At 36.9% G+C, this 17,700-nt stretch overlaps 1 protein-coding gene across 3 annotated transcripts in view; it reads left to right on the top strand.

Moving 5' to 3' along the window:
* The first annotated feature begins 6 nt into the window (after positions 1 to 6).
* Positions 7 to 17,700, top strand: part of Golim4 (golgi integral membrane protein 4) — a 77,023-nt gene continuing 59,329 nt past the window's right edge. For all 3 annotated transcript variants that reach the window (XM_010606693.2, XM_010606694.2, XM_010606691.2), the window contains exon 1: positions 7 to 231. In XM_010606693.2, coding sequence (XP_010604995.1) covers positions 45 to 231 — 187 coding nt within the window. In that variant the 5' untranslated portion in view covers positions 7 to 44. The remainder of the gene's footprint in view (positions 232 to 17,700) is intronic.

Here is a 17,700-nt window from a genome sequence, read left to right as displayed (position 1 = left end):
TGGACACGGCGGCGACGGCCGCGGCGCAGGGCTCAGGCGGGACGATGGGGAACGGGATGTGCTCCCGGAAACAGAAGCGGGTCTTCCAGACGCTTCTCCTGCTCACCGTGGTGTTCGGCTTTCTCTACGGCGCGATGCTCTACTACGAGCTGCAGACGCAGCTGCGGAAAGCCGAGGCAGTGGCGCTCAAGTACCAGCAGCACCAGGAGTCCCTCTCTGCCCAGTTGCAAGGTATGGTTAACGGGACGCGCGCGGCCAGTGGCAAACTTTCCCCGCGCCTCCGCCGGGAGAGTGGCATTGGTGACTCATTGTCACCGCGGGTGCCACCTCTAACCTTCAAGGATTTCCGAGAGAGAGTGAGCCAGGCTGCGGGGCCCCAAGGTCAGAGGAGATGTCACCCCTCTCCTGTAACCCAGCGGTTGCGCTTGAAATCGGTTGCCCCAGGCTATCATCCCGGGTTTGCTGGACCGGGGCCCTGGGAGTCCTTACCAGACCGCTTGTCAAGGGCCCGCTACAATCCGGCAGAAGAGCCTTCCAGACGCTTCTGCCAGCCCATCCCAACAGGCACGGTTCCGGGTTTTTAGGTAACTTACTTTCCAGTGGATTTTGTCAGTCACCTCTCAAATTGCTGGTTTTCGAGGGATATTTAAATTATGACTTAACCCAAACTTAACTTTGGCCCTGTCAGATGGAACTTAGAGATGCTAGTTGTTTTTATTTTTTAAAACTCTTTTAATTAGGTGATTTGAGAGATGTTGGGGTGTGTGAGAAAAGTCCACTGTTTAATTGTTCACCATCCTGCAAGTATTTCTTTTTAAAGCTTGTCTTTAAAAGACTGTTACTAGCTAATCACACAGTATGTGTGTGTGTGTGTGTGTGTGTGTGTGTGTGTTTCACATTTAGTCTTGTGAAGTCAAAGAGGAGAAACACATTTTTGCCTTGCCTAGGCAGAGCAAACAAAACTGGAAAAAAACCTATACAAACCCATAGAAAGACTTAAGCTTGTATCCTATTTTAGAATCTCATTTAACATAAATTGGAGAAACATAAATGATGCATGACTGAAAGGTAAGTTCCATGTGGTCTTGTTATGAATATAACATATCTATATTTATAAACACACGCACACACATATATGGGGGGGAGCTTTTAGCTTTCAACTGCACTTATTTTCAACACTTATGGAGCTCCCACCCACCAAAGCAGTAAGTAGAGAAATACAGTTTTTGCTGATAATGCAAATATAGCTTATTTTATATTTCTAGGTAATTACAAGCTGGAAGGGGTTTCTTTCTGTGTATGTGTATACAAATGTAAAACAGATGGCTTTTTCTTACTGTAGGTATTCTGTGTGTTTTCTAGTAAAAAATTTAAGATGAGAGAAAATGATATGCAGCTGATTGCTTGGTCTTATTTGGTCTTCCCAACTTAGAAGAAAGGAAAGTATTTTTAGCTCATTGAGCCATAGGCAATGAAAATAATGTGACTGGACTTGGTTCAAAATGAAAGCCTGTTTTGATACACTTTTAGGTTAAAAAATTAAACATGTTGAAATGTACCCATGAGTTGTATTGGAAAGGTAGCTATTTACTTATTTATTTAGAAGTTATATGAGGGCCGGGGATTTAGCTCAGCGGTTCGGTGGCCTGCCTTGCAAGAGCAAGGACCTGAGTTCAATCACTGGTACCAGAAAAAAAAAAAACAGAAGTTATAAACAGCTTCTTGGTGAATTTTAGTGCAGTTAGACCAAGGGAAAACTTAATGACTAGCAGTACAACAAGAGGAATGGATTTTCAAAAACATGACTGGAAGGGATGTCAGAGGGATTGTGGGAGGTTTTGTGCCTGTGTTTCTTAGTTTAGAAGTCTCGTAGAGGCAGGGACTACATTTTCACCATTATATCCTCAGCACTGCACAAGTGCTATCAAGTGCCTGACACCCATAATGACAGAATATAGTTATTCAGGTAACAAAAATTAATCCCAAGCACGTTTGTCTGTTTTCTTGGGTTTTATGCTTGTGTCTCTGCTTTTTGAAAACTCAACCAAATAACAACAAAATAGTTTGTCCAGTAGCTCCATTGCCTCAGTTATTGATAAAACTTCATTGCCTCAGATGCTGAAGCTTGTTGAATGAAGCCCTCATTCCATAATCACAGACTTTATTTGCAGTATTCCACTAATTTTCTTACTCCTTTGATTTGCCTTTGTTTTGGTGGTGGTGGTAGTGTTGGAGATGCTGATGAATGGTGAGTCAGGATCATTAAAATAGGAATGTCCCTGTCTAGTTTGAGCAGGCGGGCTTCAAGTTCATTTCTTAATTTACTCTTTTGCCATTTCCTTTTGAGTTGTTGTGCTGCAACATATACCATATGATTATGTAGGAAGAATTATTTCACAAGCAGGCTAAAGATTCTTTTCTTTAAAATGTATTCACTCAACTTCTGACACATATACTGTGGATTTCATATCCACAGGCCATTTAATGATCACTTTCTGATAACGTGCAGCTTTTGCTTTTCTTTTCATTTACAAATGATATTTCACTCTGCAGTGCTACGTACCGCCTGGATAGATGGGTTTCTAGGGCATCTCGTATTGTATTCTTGTGATTTGTTTAATAAGGTAGAATATCTTGACCTGGCTTGGATTAAGATTGGCTTTCTTTTAAAATATGACTCTTGAAAAAGTTTAAGCAGTTTAGTTCTATTGTCTGATAGTACTATACACTTATTAAATAATAAGCTTATCTAGGTCATCGTTTATTGAAGAATAGGTTATACTCTAGAGATTCCTTTGAAAGTAGGTTATTTTTACCCCAAGAACATTTTGTTGTAGAATAGTTTCATAAATAGGAAATGGTGAGAAAGGTTGATGTGAAAAAAGTTCAGATTATGCCACACTCTCAGCTAAAAGAAATCTGTTTGTCTGCCTGCCTGCCTACCTACCCATCTCTCTTCTTCCATCCCTCTCATTCTGGCATTGAAGTTACATGGAGGAATAGGGCAGAGGTCATGTGCTGGTGGCAGAAATAAACTTTGGCCTGTGCAGCACTTACTTAGCATTAACAAAATACTTAAAAGTATATATGAATAGTTTTACTGTTCTCAAGCATTCCACGTGCCCTTCTGTGTGTCTGTAGGTGGTATTTCTTAGGCTGGGCTGCACATTAGGTTCACCTAGCTGTTCCCAGACTAATTAGGCCACAGTATTGGGGGGTTGGGGAAAACCCAAGCTTCAGCAGTCTGTGAAGTTCTCCAGGTGATTCCAATTCCAAAGTGCAGCCATAGTTGAGAACCACACCTCTATAATCTTAAAACCGAGCCTCTTCACACATCTCCCTTACTTGCTTGGCCCTAGACATTCTCATGCTTTTCCCAAGCATGTGTTTAAAAGCAGACCTGTCTCTACAGTATCATTCATATTTTACTTGCACATCTTTTGTGTGAATTTGGACCTCATTGTTCTTATTGGTAAAATGGAGGTTAGAAAGACTCATAGGTGTATTGTGAGAAGTAAATACAGTAGTGTGTGTACAGCCATTAGCACAGACTTGGCACAGAGCAGGAACTGCTTATGAAACCTGAGCTATTGTTATCATCAGAGTTCCTCTCTGATGTCTCTTATTCTCTTCGCATGGTTTGTGGTAAAATTTTGAAATGGACTGAATTTGTGTTTCTAGATAGTCACTCCTTTCTTTTTTTCCAAATGAACATCAAGAAAAACAGTAAATCAAGTGTCCTTTACTCTGGAAAAGAGCTATTCCTTGACAGTGTAAATGTAGAATTAGAATATGATTACAGATAAACTGTGGATCATGTCAGTTTAGGAGATGGATGCAGCTTCTCAGGCAGTAACCATGTGCAGTAAGATCTGAAGAAAGAATACTGAACTTTTTTTAAAAAGATACTTAGTGTAGAGTAAAAGAGTCTATATTCCTAAAACACTGTATTACAGTATGTATTGTGATACTTTTGCTGTTCCAAGTGATGACCAGGAACCACTGAGAAGAGTTTATGTAATGTAAATATGCAAATATGTACTGTTTCAAGTAACTGTTGTAATTTTTATAATAAAAAGTTGGTGCTTATAAATGTCACGTGTGTCGTGCTTGTATTTTGTTCCCCTATACCCTTTAGCCCACTAGTCTAACCATGAAGACACATTATAATTGATTAGTTTCTTATTTTTCACATGTTCTTTTGACAAAGAAAAGTTCAGAACCAGACTTCTTTTTTTTGAAATTCTTTCATTTATAGTGCCTGATGCCTGGCCGGTAGCAGGTGGTCAGTAGGTATAGGCCTATACCTATGTTATAATTTCTCCCTGCCTTTGAATGTGTTTATTTAAGGAAGGTAGTAATGTGTAGTAGATATGGGCTGAGAAGCCAGAGTTCTTTGGTTTAATTTCTTTTATCCTTTTTATTGGATCTGTCATCTTGGGCAAGCTGGTTAACTTCTTTGTGATTTATTTTCTTCATAGGTAATAATCAGGATGATAATGTTTATAATTGTTGCAGAAGCTAGTGTACAGTGTTTGGAACAGTGAAGCTTGCATTTAGACTATTGGGAAAACTCATATGAAACAAGGTGGTTCACAGACCTGTGTGACTTAGACCTCTACAGTGGGCAGTGTGTGGTTAAGTGTAGTCATCTTCACCTGCAAAGTTAGGACTTACAAATATTAATTAGACATTGCCCATTCAATAGACATCTTTACTGAAGTATATTTTACAATTAAAAGGAGATACTTATCAAGCTTTTGTAATTTAAAAGTTATCCTTTAAATTCAGGGTTTTCTTTACATGTAAATTCATTTCCTGATTAAAAAATTAAAACTTCTAGATGTTTTTTGAAACTCTGACTCAGTACAGTCTTCTATAAAAGAATCTGCAACCCCTACTGTGCATTGTGCCTGCCTTAGTCATTTCTGTAAAGTGGAGCATGTCAACTCTGTAATGAGAATAAATTTTGGCTGACCCCATTAGAGAATTACACACGATTAAAAATCTGTAGTTTGGGTTCTAAATTGATTGGAAATCTCATCTTCACTTTTACAGTTTTTTCTCTCTTAGCAAGGACAGTTTTTATAAGATTGGAGCACAAGACCAGATTTCAGTGATTGAAGGAATGAGTGAATTTGAATTAGGCCTGAAGATGGTGTAGACCAAAAAGCAAAGAATTTGAGAGAAAAACTTGTATCATATCTTCATATCTTCATGTTCTTAAAGTAGTAGGCAACAGGGAAAAGAAAGTGGATTTGGGCATCTGATATAGCTTGAGTACAACTCTGGTGTTTATCAGTAGGGTGACCTTCAGAGAGCTGGTAAGCTCTTTGATTTATTCTTTGAATTCGAGCCAAAGATGCCTATCTCTTGTCCTTGTGTGGATTACAGATAATGCATCAAAAGTGATTAGTATGTGTCCTGGAGCCTATCATTGCTAAGTTTCTTAGGTGATAAAGACTGCTATTGCTGGATTAGTATTGGTCATCTTTGCCCCCCCCCAACTACAGTAGTAGCTAATGGTGTTGATAGTTGTAGCCTACATATAGTTGTTTGCAGAGCCCACAAAACTTTATTTAATTGAAAATGCTCTCATTTGGTCTTTTCTATCATTTTGAATCATTCAGGGGGGAAGAAGAACATCTTGAAAACACTTATATATGATAACAACTAAGAGTTTCCCTTTTTCATTTTGTGCTTTTTCATTTAGGACAAAATGTTTGCTACTTTTACCAGTGGTTTGAGGATTTTGTACATTTGTTTAAAATTAAAAGTCATATGTATATAACTTATTGTAAAAGAAAAATGTTAAACCACATTTTCATTTTGAGCCATGGATATTTGAAGTAAATTTATTCTGGTAGAATTTTGAAGATTTATTTGAAGAGATTAAATTATTTTAATATATAACATTTATTGAGTGCCTGCTGCGTTCAGGTACTATGCTAAACATGTTACCTACATTCTTTGTCACTCAGTGACATCTGCACTTTAATGAGAGTGAGCAGTCTGAGGCCTAGAGAAGTTAATTAGCTTGCCCGGGTCAAGATCTGGTCTAACAAACCTGAGCTTAGAATGCCCAAAATGAAATCCCGGCTGTACTTTTTCCATGCTACGCTGTTGCCCTCAAAATTATTTTAGTGTCTCTCATGACAATATTGATTTTGAGAAAGTAGGTTAGATGGGTTATCCGAGGAGTCAAGATAAAATTTAGAATCAGAAATAACAGTTGTGATTATCTAAGGCAGCATTTCCTGGGGGTAGGACCTTTGTTGCTGTTGCGATCTGTGAGTTTGGTTAGCACTGGAGATGACTGTAGGTGGAGGCAGATTCTTCCTGAAATAACATCAAACCACACAATTAGAAACTTATAATTCCTTCAGTTTTGATACTAGAATTTCTCTCCTAGATTCAGTGCCCATTTGTTTTCCTAGAGAGCAAAGATTAGGCAGCCAACAGCCTGACAGCTAGAACTTAATGATTGTTAAGGTTGTTTTCTGGCATACAATTTTTAAGTTATCCATTCATGCATGTAAATAAAAATTTCAACTTATAAGGTAGTGATAACAAGTTTTCTTTTCAGAAGCCTGGTGTAGGAGGAATAAATATTTGGTAACTCCCAGTACACACTTTGCAGTTTTGCTTAGATATGGCGAGAACTCGTGTATAGGGTGCCACTATGTAGAAATGCACTAACTAATCAAATCTGACAGACCGTGAATTGTATAGTTACTGAACTGAATTTTGAGTTGCATAAATCAGAAACCATTGTGTCTCAAACTAATCCCAGAGCCCACATATGTGACTTCCGGTATGACAATATGAAACTCCTCCCCTTCCCTGTGCTGCCTCTGTAGACCAGCAGCACCTTCTACTCACTTTGACAGAAGTGGGCATTGCTGATTTTAAACAGTGTTGTGTAATTTCTCAGTTGGACTTTTGTGTTCTTTGTTTTTCTTGGCCTGTGTGTGCTTCTCCTGAAGACATGTCTGTCAGTCATTACCCTTCACTAATGAGCCTCACGAAATAGGCTCCTAGCCTGGAGGGACATGGGTATGAAATAAACTGCTGTCTGTAACAGTCTGACCTTTAAAAATATTGCTTTAACTATTTTTTTTGTACATAAAATGTCACAATATGATAGTGACTAGAAAAGTGAAAGATGTGCTGACATTCTGAAGGACAGGCCTCATGGAACATTTGAATGATGCTGTTTGTTTTGAGAGTACATGAATATAAAAATTGTAATCATTTCAGGGGAATCAAACATTTCATTTTCCAGTTGACATTTCATTAAGATACCTTCTTTAATTGGAATTTTTGTTACAAACAAAAAATTGCATAGATATTTAAAAGATCTTTCACATTGTTTATAAGCTGTCTTGATAATAGCTATAATGCTCAAATATTATATATATATACATAAAATAGAACATTTGTTCACTATTTGATTACTTAGTTTGACTAGAGCAAATTATCAAGTTTTACATTAATAAGATTTATTGTTATAACATCTGTAATATTTGCTATACTGCATCAATCGTTCAAAATTTAATGAATGCTAAGAGGGAACTTTTCAAAGGACCTACATTCTTTTAAGAGGTTGGGATGCCCTAAAGCACATTCAATATACTGACGTCGAGTACTACTTTTATTAGAACATGAGAACTAAATCCTTTCAGTTCAAAATCTAGAAGTCATCCAAATTTGAAAGGTGAGGTTCTTTGGGTATAGTTCTTCATTTATAGTTCTTCAAGTATAGTTCCTGTTATAGATCTGTGAAATTAAAAACTTAAATTATCTGCCATTTAACACAGTGAAATTCCAGTAGTAGAGTAGGCATAGATACCTACATATTACTGTTTAAAAAAAAAAAAGAAAGCGTGAAGTACATAGGAGTCATTGAATTCTGAAATCTAAACTGCCAAATGATCCTGGATTAGGAGTCCAGTTTGGGAATAATTTTCTGCAGCTCTTGAGTCAAACCTTTGTGCTCTCGATTCCCGTTTGAGTCATCCTTTCTCTTTAATGAAAGACAGAATATATAGTATTTGCAGCTGAGTAATTTTCCAAGCCTACTTCCTGCAGGTAGAATTTTGGAGATCCATGGTCTCTTTATATTTAATACTTTCTCTATAGTTTTTAGTCCAGATTGATAGTTTCTGCTGACAATCCTATCAAAACTTTGTGGGTCTCCTGTGAAACTTCCTGGTATCTTCTTTATTGACAAAAGCCATTTCTCTGCTTTGAGCTTCTGCTCAGATGGATACGAATCAGTGCCCTTAATTTTCCTCAGGCTTGCTGAAGGATATGTGGTATAAGGAATCATGTGCTGTGATGGAATAGTACTCTGAGATGCTTCTTTTAGTTTGTCTTAGCGGAAATGTTTTACAGCAACATCTTTAGCTTTTCTCTTTGTTGTACCTTTCTTAATTTTAGCATTATTTTCTGTCTAGAAAGGGTATTTTCTAAACTCAGTCCTGTCTTTTTTATCCATTCTTTCAATTATCTCTTTCTTATGGTTTACTATAAAATAGAAGAAACAAGGTGGATTTTTTTTTCTGGGAAATTTTAACTGGATCACTCAGTTCATTTGACAGTTTTTATTTTCTGTATAACTACAAGGGATTGTAGGTCACATAACTTTGTATAAGTAGGGGTACTGTTAAGCTTTCTGGAACTACATAATATCTAATTTCCAATAAGCTTTTTCTCAGTTTCATTTAAGCCTTTCTATCACTTCTTAAAATCCAAATGTCTCTGAATAGTGTGTTTTAAACTCCTTACACCTTTGCCAACGCCACTCTTAAGATCTACTATACAATTCCAGAGCCATGCCTGCTTTTACTTTAGGGTTTTGTGGTAGTACCCCTGTTTCCAAAATTTGTTTTAGTTATTTTTTTGCATACCAAATTATCTGAAAACTGAATTGGGCTTAGAACAACAAACATTATTATCTTATGGCTTTTATGGGAAGGGAATCTAGGCTTAGCTGGATGATTCTGAGTGTGTCAACAGGTTTTCATAAAGCTGTTGACTAGAGTTGACTCAGTTATCTCAGAATATCTCTGGAATTGAAAGCTGTGCTTCACAATTAACTCAGGTGGGATCCACTTGCAGTCACTCAGTAGACCATCACACAGGACTTTCTAGCAGCGTGATGTCCGGCCCTTAGGGTAGGAGATCCAGGAAAGTGAGAAGGAGTACTAGCATCCAAGTGAAAGTGAAAATATTTTAGTAACCTGAACTTGGAAGTCATTTCTTGTCACTTCCATCCTCTACTGTTCACTAGAATCCAGTGGCTATGTTTAGCCCACCCTTAAGGGAAGAGAATCTGTGAGATGTGAATAACAGAAGGTTATTGAGGAGCTCCTCAGAATCTGCCTACCACAGGGTAAGAATGCACATTTGAACAATGGCCGGTAGTGTTTACAACATCCTCATTTCAAAAGTCATCATAGTATAACATTCATGAGCACTTGCTGTATGCCAGACTATGTTCTTAACCATTTTCCTGGATCATCTGACTTAGTAGTTTTGTAAAAACGTTTTTCTTCTAACTAAGTCCTGGTTTACTATTGTTTTGAACCATTTTAGCGAGCGGTGGCGCACGATATCATGGCACCTCAGAGGAATTTATTTGGCATTTACACCATCGGACCTGGAAAACTTAAAATTCTGTGCAGTTCTCTGAAGTGTATACTGTGCTAGTAGGTTGTAGGGGAAGTAACAGTGAATGGCAACGTTTCCATCCATTTATAATACTTGAAAATTTCCCACTAGTTTAAATAACTATTTCTTTGATGAATAGGAAGATAGTACAGTAGGTTTATGTATTGTGTTCATCTCTTTCTGACTGTATGAACTGTAGTCCTTAGTGACGACCTAAATTTTATTAGAAGAACATTATTTTACAGTTTACTGGTCCTCAAAAGATATCTTAATGTAAAGAAATAATATTAATTGCATTTGTTCATTCACCCCTACTTTGAAAGTTAAGAAATACATAAGGTAAATATTTCTGTTGGTTGAAATCAAGAATAATACCATTTTTTTTATCAACTTAATATCTGATACCTTCTGTCCAAAGTTTATTTCTATAGGAAATTAGGTTGAAGAGTAAATAGAGTATTTTGTCAGAATTGTCTGGGGCCATATAATGTTCGAGATCCAAAAAGAATTCTGCTCCTCTTGGTGAGAAACTGCAGCTGAATCTCTGTGGACACAGTGTCTGCCCCGCTTCCATTGCTGTGTGTGTGGCTGCCAGTTTGCTCTCGTGGTTCTCATTGTCACTTGAGGTTGTTGTGCCCGTATCCTTATAGTGGTATTCACTATAATACCTTAAGTCTCCCATGATTTGTAACTGCGTTCTGTTGTCTTTTCCAAAATCCAAAAATAGAGACAGTTTCCTACATATTCTATAATGTATTGATAATATGCAGTGTGGTCTTAGGAAGACTTACATGTTGTATTTTTCATACATTTTTCTTCTCAGTCTTTTGAGTCTCTTTAAGGTCTACATGCACTGATCTGGAGGACGCTCTCTCCCGTTGAAACTGTCTAAGGAGGTAGTAGATACTAGTTAGCAAGAATGATGATACTTATGAACAGGCGTGAGACTCTTTATATGGATTCTAAGAAATCTTGATTTGAGAATCCCACAGTATTAATACTTTGAATTAATGATGGGCTGAGCTTTTGTAAAGAAAGCCTGCTTTATTTTAACCATTGGCCTCTGGCTGTTCTCTAAACTGCATTTTACTTGGCAACAGCTCCATGCCGAACACCACATTGTCTTCTCTTGTGAAGCTCTCTTTTGTAAAGGTAGCATTTTCATCTTTGGGATCCATGGGGACCCATGAATCTTCTGAAAATATATCATTTCTATATGTGTACTTTTTTCCAAGTCAGAGGTCATAGCTTTAATTAGATCCTCAAAGCATCAGTAACTTGAAAAAGGCTAAGAACCACTGCTTTGGGGTAATTTCCTCTTTTTGAGGTTCTTTTAAGTCTGTCCTGGAATTTGAGCTGCCCCAGTCCTATACTGTGACTCCTGCGGACAAGGCTGCAAGTGCCTGAATTTGTAGTGTGGGTAGTCAGTACCTGTTGCTGCTCCTTTCTAAAGCCCCGACGAGCTAGCCATCATTTCCTGCTCCCAATTAAAGAAGAATCCTGGTTAGAGGCTTACATGGCTTTCAATGGATGTGTTTCTAAAATTGACTTGCAGTTACTTTGTAAATAAAGTCTCAAAATTACGTGAGAGATGCATACTTTTGTATTGATTTATATTTGTATCATCTGATATGAAAACCACCCTATGTTATATAGAGAGTAATATTACTACTGTTTTAAATTTTGGGAAACAAGTCATATAGCGAGACGGTGCCAGTTGGGATTACTGATCAAGTTGCTTGAATCTTAACTCAGGATTCTTATTAATGCACTTCTCAGTTTCCAAGCTTCCTCACCCTGAGACTAAAGATGGAGTCTTAACAATTTTCACAAGATAGATTTCTACTTTATCTTCTCTGAAGGTGTGTGACTCTTTTCAGATCCTACCAAAGAGTTAAGATTATCCCCTGGGGGTAACTCACCTGGAGTTTAATTTTTTTTTTTTTTTTTTTGTACCTGGGATGAAACTTGGGTCCTTGCGCTTGTGAGGCAGGCAGCAGATCCACTGAGCTAAATCCCCAGCATCACCTGGACTTTAAGAACTGGGCTCGTAGGAGTCTATCTGCTACCCCCAGCCCCACCCCTTTCCATCTGTGTCCACTATGTCCATTGAAGGTGCTGAGCTACTCAAGCTACTAATTTCAGTCTTGCACTCTGCAGCTTTCCACTGTGAATATCAAGTTTGCCTTGCTTCTTGGATCTTGTTTGCCCTGGAGGAACCAGGCAGGTGCCTCTGGGCTCCAAGGAGTAAGGGTGACAGACATTTTAGAAAATTCAGGTTCACCACCCTTTCCTTCTATCTCAGCACATTCTTCTTGACCCAAAATTAGGGGCTGTGGCTTCTCCTTACCTTAGTGTGGTTCCTTTCAGGCTTTTTGGTATCCCGGCATGTAGACAGGGTTTAAGTACTTGCTGGGATCCTGCTAATAGTCCCTGCAGGCTGCTCCGAATCTTATCTTCACCTTGACTGCACAGGGGATTTCTGAAGCTCAGAACTCAACTGATTATCCAGCTGTGATTTTTAGCTTCCAGATGTAGAAGTCATATTACTCCTCTGTATAAGTCATACATTGGTATGACAGAAGAGTTGTTAGAGCCCAGGTTGCAAATACCAGCATATGGCTATGTTTTCCTTTAGCCCATGCAAAGCTTTGAAAAATTTCACGGTAGTGTCTATATGGAAAAAGAAAGATTTTTTTTTCTTTTTTACATAAATGTCTGGTTTTCTAGCTTTATTGGAAAAGTTATAAGATCTCACAGCACTGGATTTGCATTCCTGTGTGGTGAATGACTGGATGCCTGTTTGGAGTGGGGCAAGTATGCTGCATTTGGCCAGTTTTCATTGCCGTTGTCTTGGCATTTCTAATACTGGCTTTTGCTCCATAGGCACCTACATTTGAAAGTCTGTACCTCGCATACTTTTAGTTTGTAAGTGAAGAAAGGGAGCCTCAGAGACAAGGGATAACCTGACAGCTGTGCTCTCTAGAACCAGTCATGTGTGGCCGTGGCACTGAAAATGCAGCGAGCCAAGGAACTGAATGTTAGATTTTTTTTTAGGTTTAATTAATTCATAATTAAACCCTAAAATTACAGTGGTGTGGAATGCTTTTATTTCAAATTCAACGTGCTTTTATAGAACTATATTTCAATTTAACTGTTGTATAGGATATTATTGGCCTATTATAGTGTACTTATACTTGCTATGTTTTTAAATGTGGCTACTAGAAATTTACAAGCCACAATTGTTTCAGCCAATATTTGTTATGGACAAGCAGACCTGCCAGAGGTCACACAACTTATGGACAACACAAGCTGGGATTTGTCAGCATATCTTCACTGTGCTGCATGTTTCTCCTTCACTAAAGTGTGCGCACCTTTTTCTCTCATTCTCAAAACCTTTTTATTACAACATTACTGTGCGAACTCCTATGGGAAGTTGTTTTGTCTCATTTTTTACATAGCATACAATTTTATACGTGATTTTATATAAAAGAAAATTTAGCATTGTGTATTATCAATAATAGTGTACTAAAAGTTAATTTTAAAGAGTAATTTAAAAATTAATATTCATGATATACTGTTTTCTAGCTTTTTTCATTTTAAGTGACTTTTAAATTTTAGTCTCAATTTATTATGTAAGAAAACAGTTTTTAAAATATTCAAAACAGGGCCAGGGATTTAGCTCAGTGGCTAAATGAGTGCCTTAATGAGTGCCTTGAAAGCGCAAGGTTCTGAGTTTGATCCCTGGTACCAGTTTGCTGATGTGGTGGTGCACGCCTATAATCCCAGCACCCAGGAGGCTGAGGCCAGAGAATCATGTGAGTTCGAGGCCAGCCTAGGCTACATAGTGAGTTCAGAGCCAGCCTGAAATACAAAGTGAGAGCCTGTCTCAAAAACAAAAATCATATTTGATTTTGGAACATATGTATATTAAAGTGCATAAAATTAATTACATATAATAAGTTTAAAACTGAACAAAGGTACTTTTAGACTTAATGTATTGAGTTTTTCATTATTATTTTTTAATGATCAATAAAGATTCAAACACTACAAATAAAATATTGGTATGTGAGTAACCCAGTCAGATATAACATCTACTTAGATAAAAAGTTTCTGGGTGAAGGGAGGGTGGGGACAAGGGGAAAAAAATGAGAACCAAGACCTGGCATGTAAAGGTACAAGATCCCAGTAATGAATGCAACTGTACTGTCTACCTAGAATGTACCAATAAATTCAATTAAAAAAAAAGTTTCTGACATGTATTGAACTTTGAATTGTGAATTACGTACTTCATAGTGGACAATTTGCAAGTAAACTGCTTAATGAGTTTTCATAAGCACATCTGTATAATCAGCATCCAGATTAAAACACATGACAGTACCAAAATCATAGCTGATTCCTATAAAATGAAAAATGAGAACCAAGACCTGGCATGTAAAGGTACAAGATCCCAGTAATGAATGCAACTGTACTGTCTACCTAGAATGTACCAATAAATTCAATTAAAAAAAAAGTTTCTGACATGTATTGAACTTTGAATTGTGAATTACGTACTTCATAGTGGACAATTTGCAAGTAAACTGCTTAATGAGTTTTCATAAGCACATCTGTATAATCAGCATCCAGATTAAAACACATGACAGTACCAAAATCATAGCTGATTCCTAGCTCTTCTTTAATCCCTGTTGTCTACTCCCTAGGAATGACCATCAAGAATTAGTTTTACCTGTTTATGTATTTTGTATAAATGAAATCAAACCATCTATGGTACAGAATACTCTGGTGCCTGGCTTATTTTGCATAACAATGCTTGTGTGATTCATCCAAAGTGTTACAGGTGGTTATAGATAGTATGTTTCTGTATGTGTGCCATTGTGTAAATCTGTCACAATTTACTGTTGATAGACAGTTGTGCTGTTGGTAGACATTTAGATAACATTAAACATGTAGATAACATTTGTCTTTGCTATTCTGAATGTTCTTGTTCTTTTGACTTTTTTAAAAGGACCAGTACTTCTTGATGTGCTTGATGATTATTTTGAGTAAGAAGCTGTGGTTTCTGGACTATTTTGAATCTGTTTGCAAAATTATTATTCTTATTGCTTGTGTACTACTTCTATATAATATCCTCATGTATCCTATCTATAAGGACTTGTCTACTATTAGTACAAGTTTTAAAGTAGGATCAAAATAAAAGCAACTAAGACTTAACTGTGAAAAAGCTGGGCATAAACAGTGTTATTCATGCAAAGGGCAAATTATTCAGGAGACAACCTGGGTATGAGCTGGCTTATCTACTCTATTAGCCATCATTCGTGCTTACTTGGTACATCATTTTTTGCCTTGCATACAGAAAGGGGGTCATTTAAAACTATTTAATTTTAAAAATAGAATGACAAAAGGCCAAGAACTTGCCTTTTACTAAAATAATTTCTTCAAACAAGTTTGTAAACTCTAGGTTGCAAATGCTTGCAGGAAGGAGTCAGCATAATTGAGCATTTGAAAGGAATGTTGTGAAGTTTGTAGAAATATTCTCAGTGGTTGAACTAACCCTAAGGTTGCTACTAAGTGAAATTTTGTGATTTTAAAATTCCGATGTACCTTAAATGAACAGTGGTAAAAGTAGGCAAAGTTTCATAGTATAGTTTTGCTTTATGTAAAAGTCATCAAGTGAAATGATAGTCTTAGAATCGACCCTCTACAGTCTTATTAACTTTCATAGCTTATGGTAATTGAACATATATTAATCTAAAATTTGCATCATAAAAATTATGATAGAAAAAAATTAACAAATGAAATATTTGTGCAAACAAAAATCTGTGCCAGGACAATGTTCTAAATTGCTATGGGACATAAAAAGGAAAGATTTTGAATTCAAGACTTTTACTAATTCATACTGGCTCCTCTCAGCAATAGCTGTAAGTGTGAGGTTTTGGAGGGAAGCTACTCAGAAATTGCTAAATACAGGTGTTAGTGGATATTAAGATATCAGTAATTCTTTTTTTTTTTTTTTGGTACCGGGGATTGAACTGAGTCCTTGTGCTTGCGAGACAGGCGGCAGAACCACTAAATCCCCGGCCCAAGATAACCAGTAATTTAAGAAGGTATGTTACAGTCAGTTCTCTTGGAGCACTGGCTGATAAACTAGAAATATTTGAGATTTTGAAATTATCACTTAAGTTCTTTAAATATAGCTTTTTTTTCCTTTTTTAGAATATTATACTCAGGGCCAGGGATTTGGCTCAGTGGTTCTGCTGCCTGCCTCACAAGCACAAGGTCCTGAGTTCAATCCCTGGTACAAAAAGAAAAAGAATGTTACACTTTGTTTCTGGAAATTTGACTTTAGCTATAGGATGAATGTCTTTGACAACTACTTTTTATTTAAAATATTATTTATTTTAAAAATTTCAGATTCTGTTTTCTTCAAACATAGCCAAACAAAATGACATTAATTGCTTAAGACAGATAAATCTCAAGAAGGGGTGATTTGATGCAATTGTATATGAGTAGTCATATAAAGGTACAGAAATGAGGTCAGTTTTTGTTGTGTAACATTTTTCCACATTTTAAATGTGTACCCCAACAAATTTACAAGAACGGATAAAATCATATCCACACGTCTGTAGTTTGGCTGTGGTTTGGCCATTATAGGCTTGGCTGGATCTAACTGCCTGGGCCCTGGCCTGGACAATAGGTAGATTTCTGTCAGTTTCAGTTTGCCTCCACATGCCTCTATTCTATGACTTGAGTCAAAAGGCTTGCCACCTAGGGATGATCTTCTTGTGGTAGATGACAGGAGTCAAGGAGGGCCTGTGGTATTACCTTTAAAGTAGCATGCTGTCACTTCTGGTTACATTTCACTGGCCAAGCAAGTCACACAGACAAGCCCAACATTAACGGGATGGTGAAGAGTACTCTGCTGATAGCACTTAGCACTTCACACTGCATGGTGAGGCATAGATGCATAAATGTAACTGTGAAGGCTGAGCAATTTGGAATGATGGCCCTATTTATTTTCCAGTTAATTTCAAAATAGTGTATAGTGCAAAATTAAAGAGAAAAACTTTTTTATTTGAAGAATCATTTTACAGTGACAGTATAGACTTATAAAAATGTTTCTACCAAATGTGACTTAGTTTAGTCACATTTGTCAATATGTAGGTAGAAGACATGAATTTATAATGAACACTTGGAATGAATTCTAAACAGAACGATACATAAATATTTTATTTTATTCAACAAACATTTACTGATGCACCCACTGCCCATAGAGCTCATGGGAGGTGTAAATTTGATTATTCAATTGCTGCCATCATGAAGAATGTAAGGGGAGGGGTGTCTATCAAAGGATTTGGATGTTTATGACTATTCTTTCAGTAATATAAAAAAGTAGGACATCTTTATCAGAGTATTTTAACACTTCGTGCTGATTTTAGTAGCAAAAGAAGATATGATAAGCCATAGGATTAATTTTTGTGTCCTAATTTAAAAGTAAAAACAAAAATAAACATGTTAAAGTGTGGACTTGCAGACAGTCTTGGACACTTTAGATTTTATGTTGACTTTTGCTGAACATATGTAATGTCTCCCTTTTATGAAATGTTTTGTGTTCACTTAGACTCTTGTGAAAAAAAAGTAAATTTATACCATTATTATTTTCTTGATGGTTTTAGCACCTGTTTTGACAAACTGTGTTTATACTGCCTTGGGAAAAGATTTTGGAAAATTCATAGAGATGCTTTATCGTTCTTTTTAGGAAGTTATGTGACTTTATGTAGTTTCTTGAAAATACTATTGCTTTTAAAGTTGCCTATTCATTTTTTCCATTTAATGTGAGATCTCTGATTGTTGTGTGTATACCTTATATAATGTGTGTTTGTGTAGCTAGTCCGTTATACTGATCTTCTTTAAAAAGACAGTTCTGGGGCCGGGGATTTAGGTCAGTGGTTTGGTGGCCTGCCTCGCAAGCGCAAGGACCCAAGTTCAATCCCCGGTGCAAAAAAAAAAAAAGTTCTGGTGATGGGG

This window comes from Fukomys damarensis, unplaced genomic scaffold (assembly GCF_012274545.1).
Source record: "Fukomys damarensis isolate Sample0158 unplaced genomic scaffold, DMR_v1.0_HiC HiC_scaffold_12, whole genome shotgun sequence".
Classification (NCBI taxonomy): Eukaryota; Metazoa; Chordata; class Mammalia; order Rodentia; family Bathyergidae; genus Fukomys; species Fukomys damarensis.
Note: the sequence above shows the minus strand (reverse complement) of the source record. Positions and strands in the feature narration are given on the sequence as shown.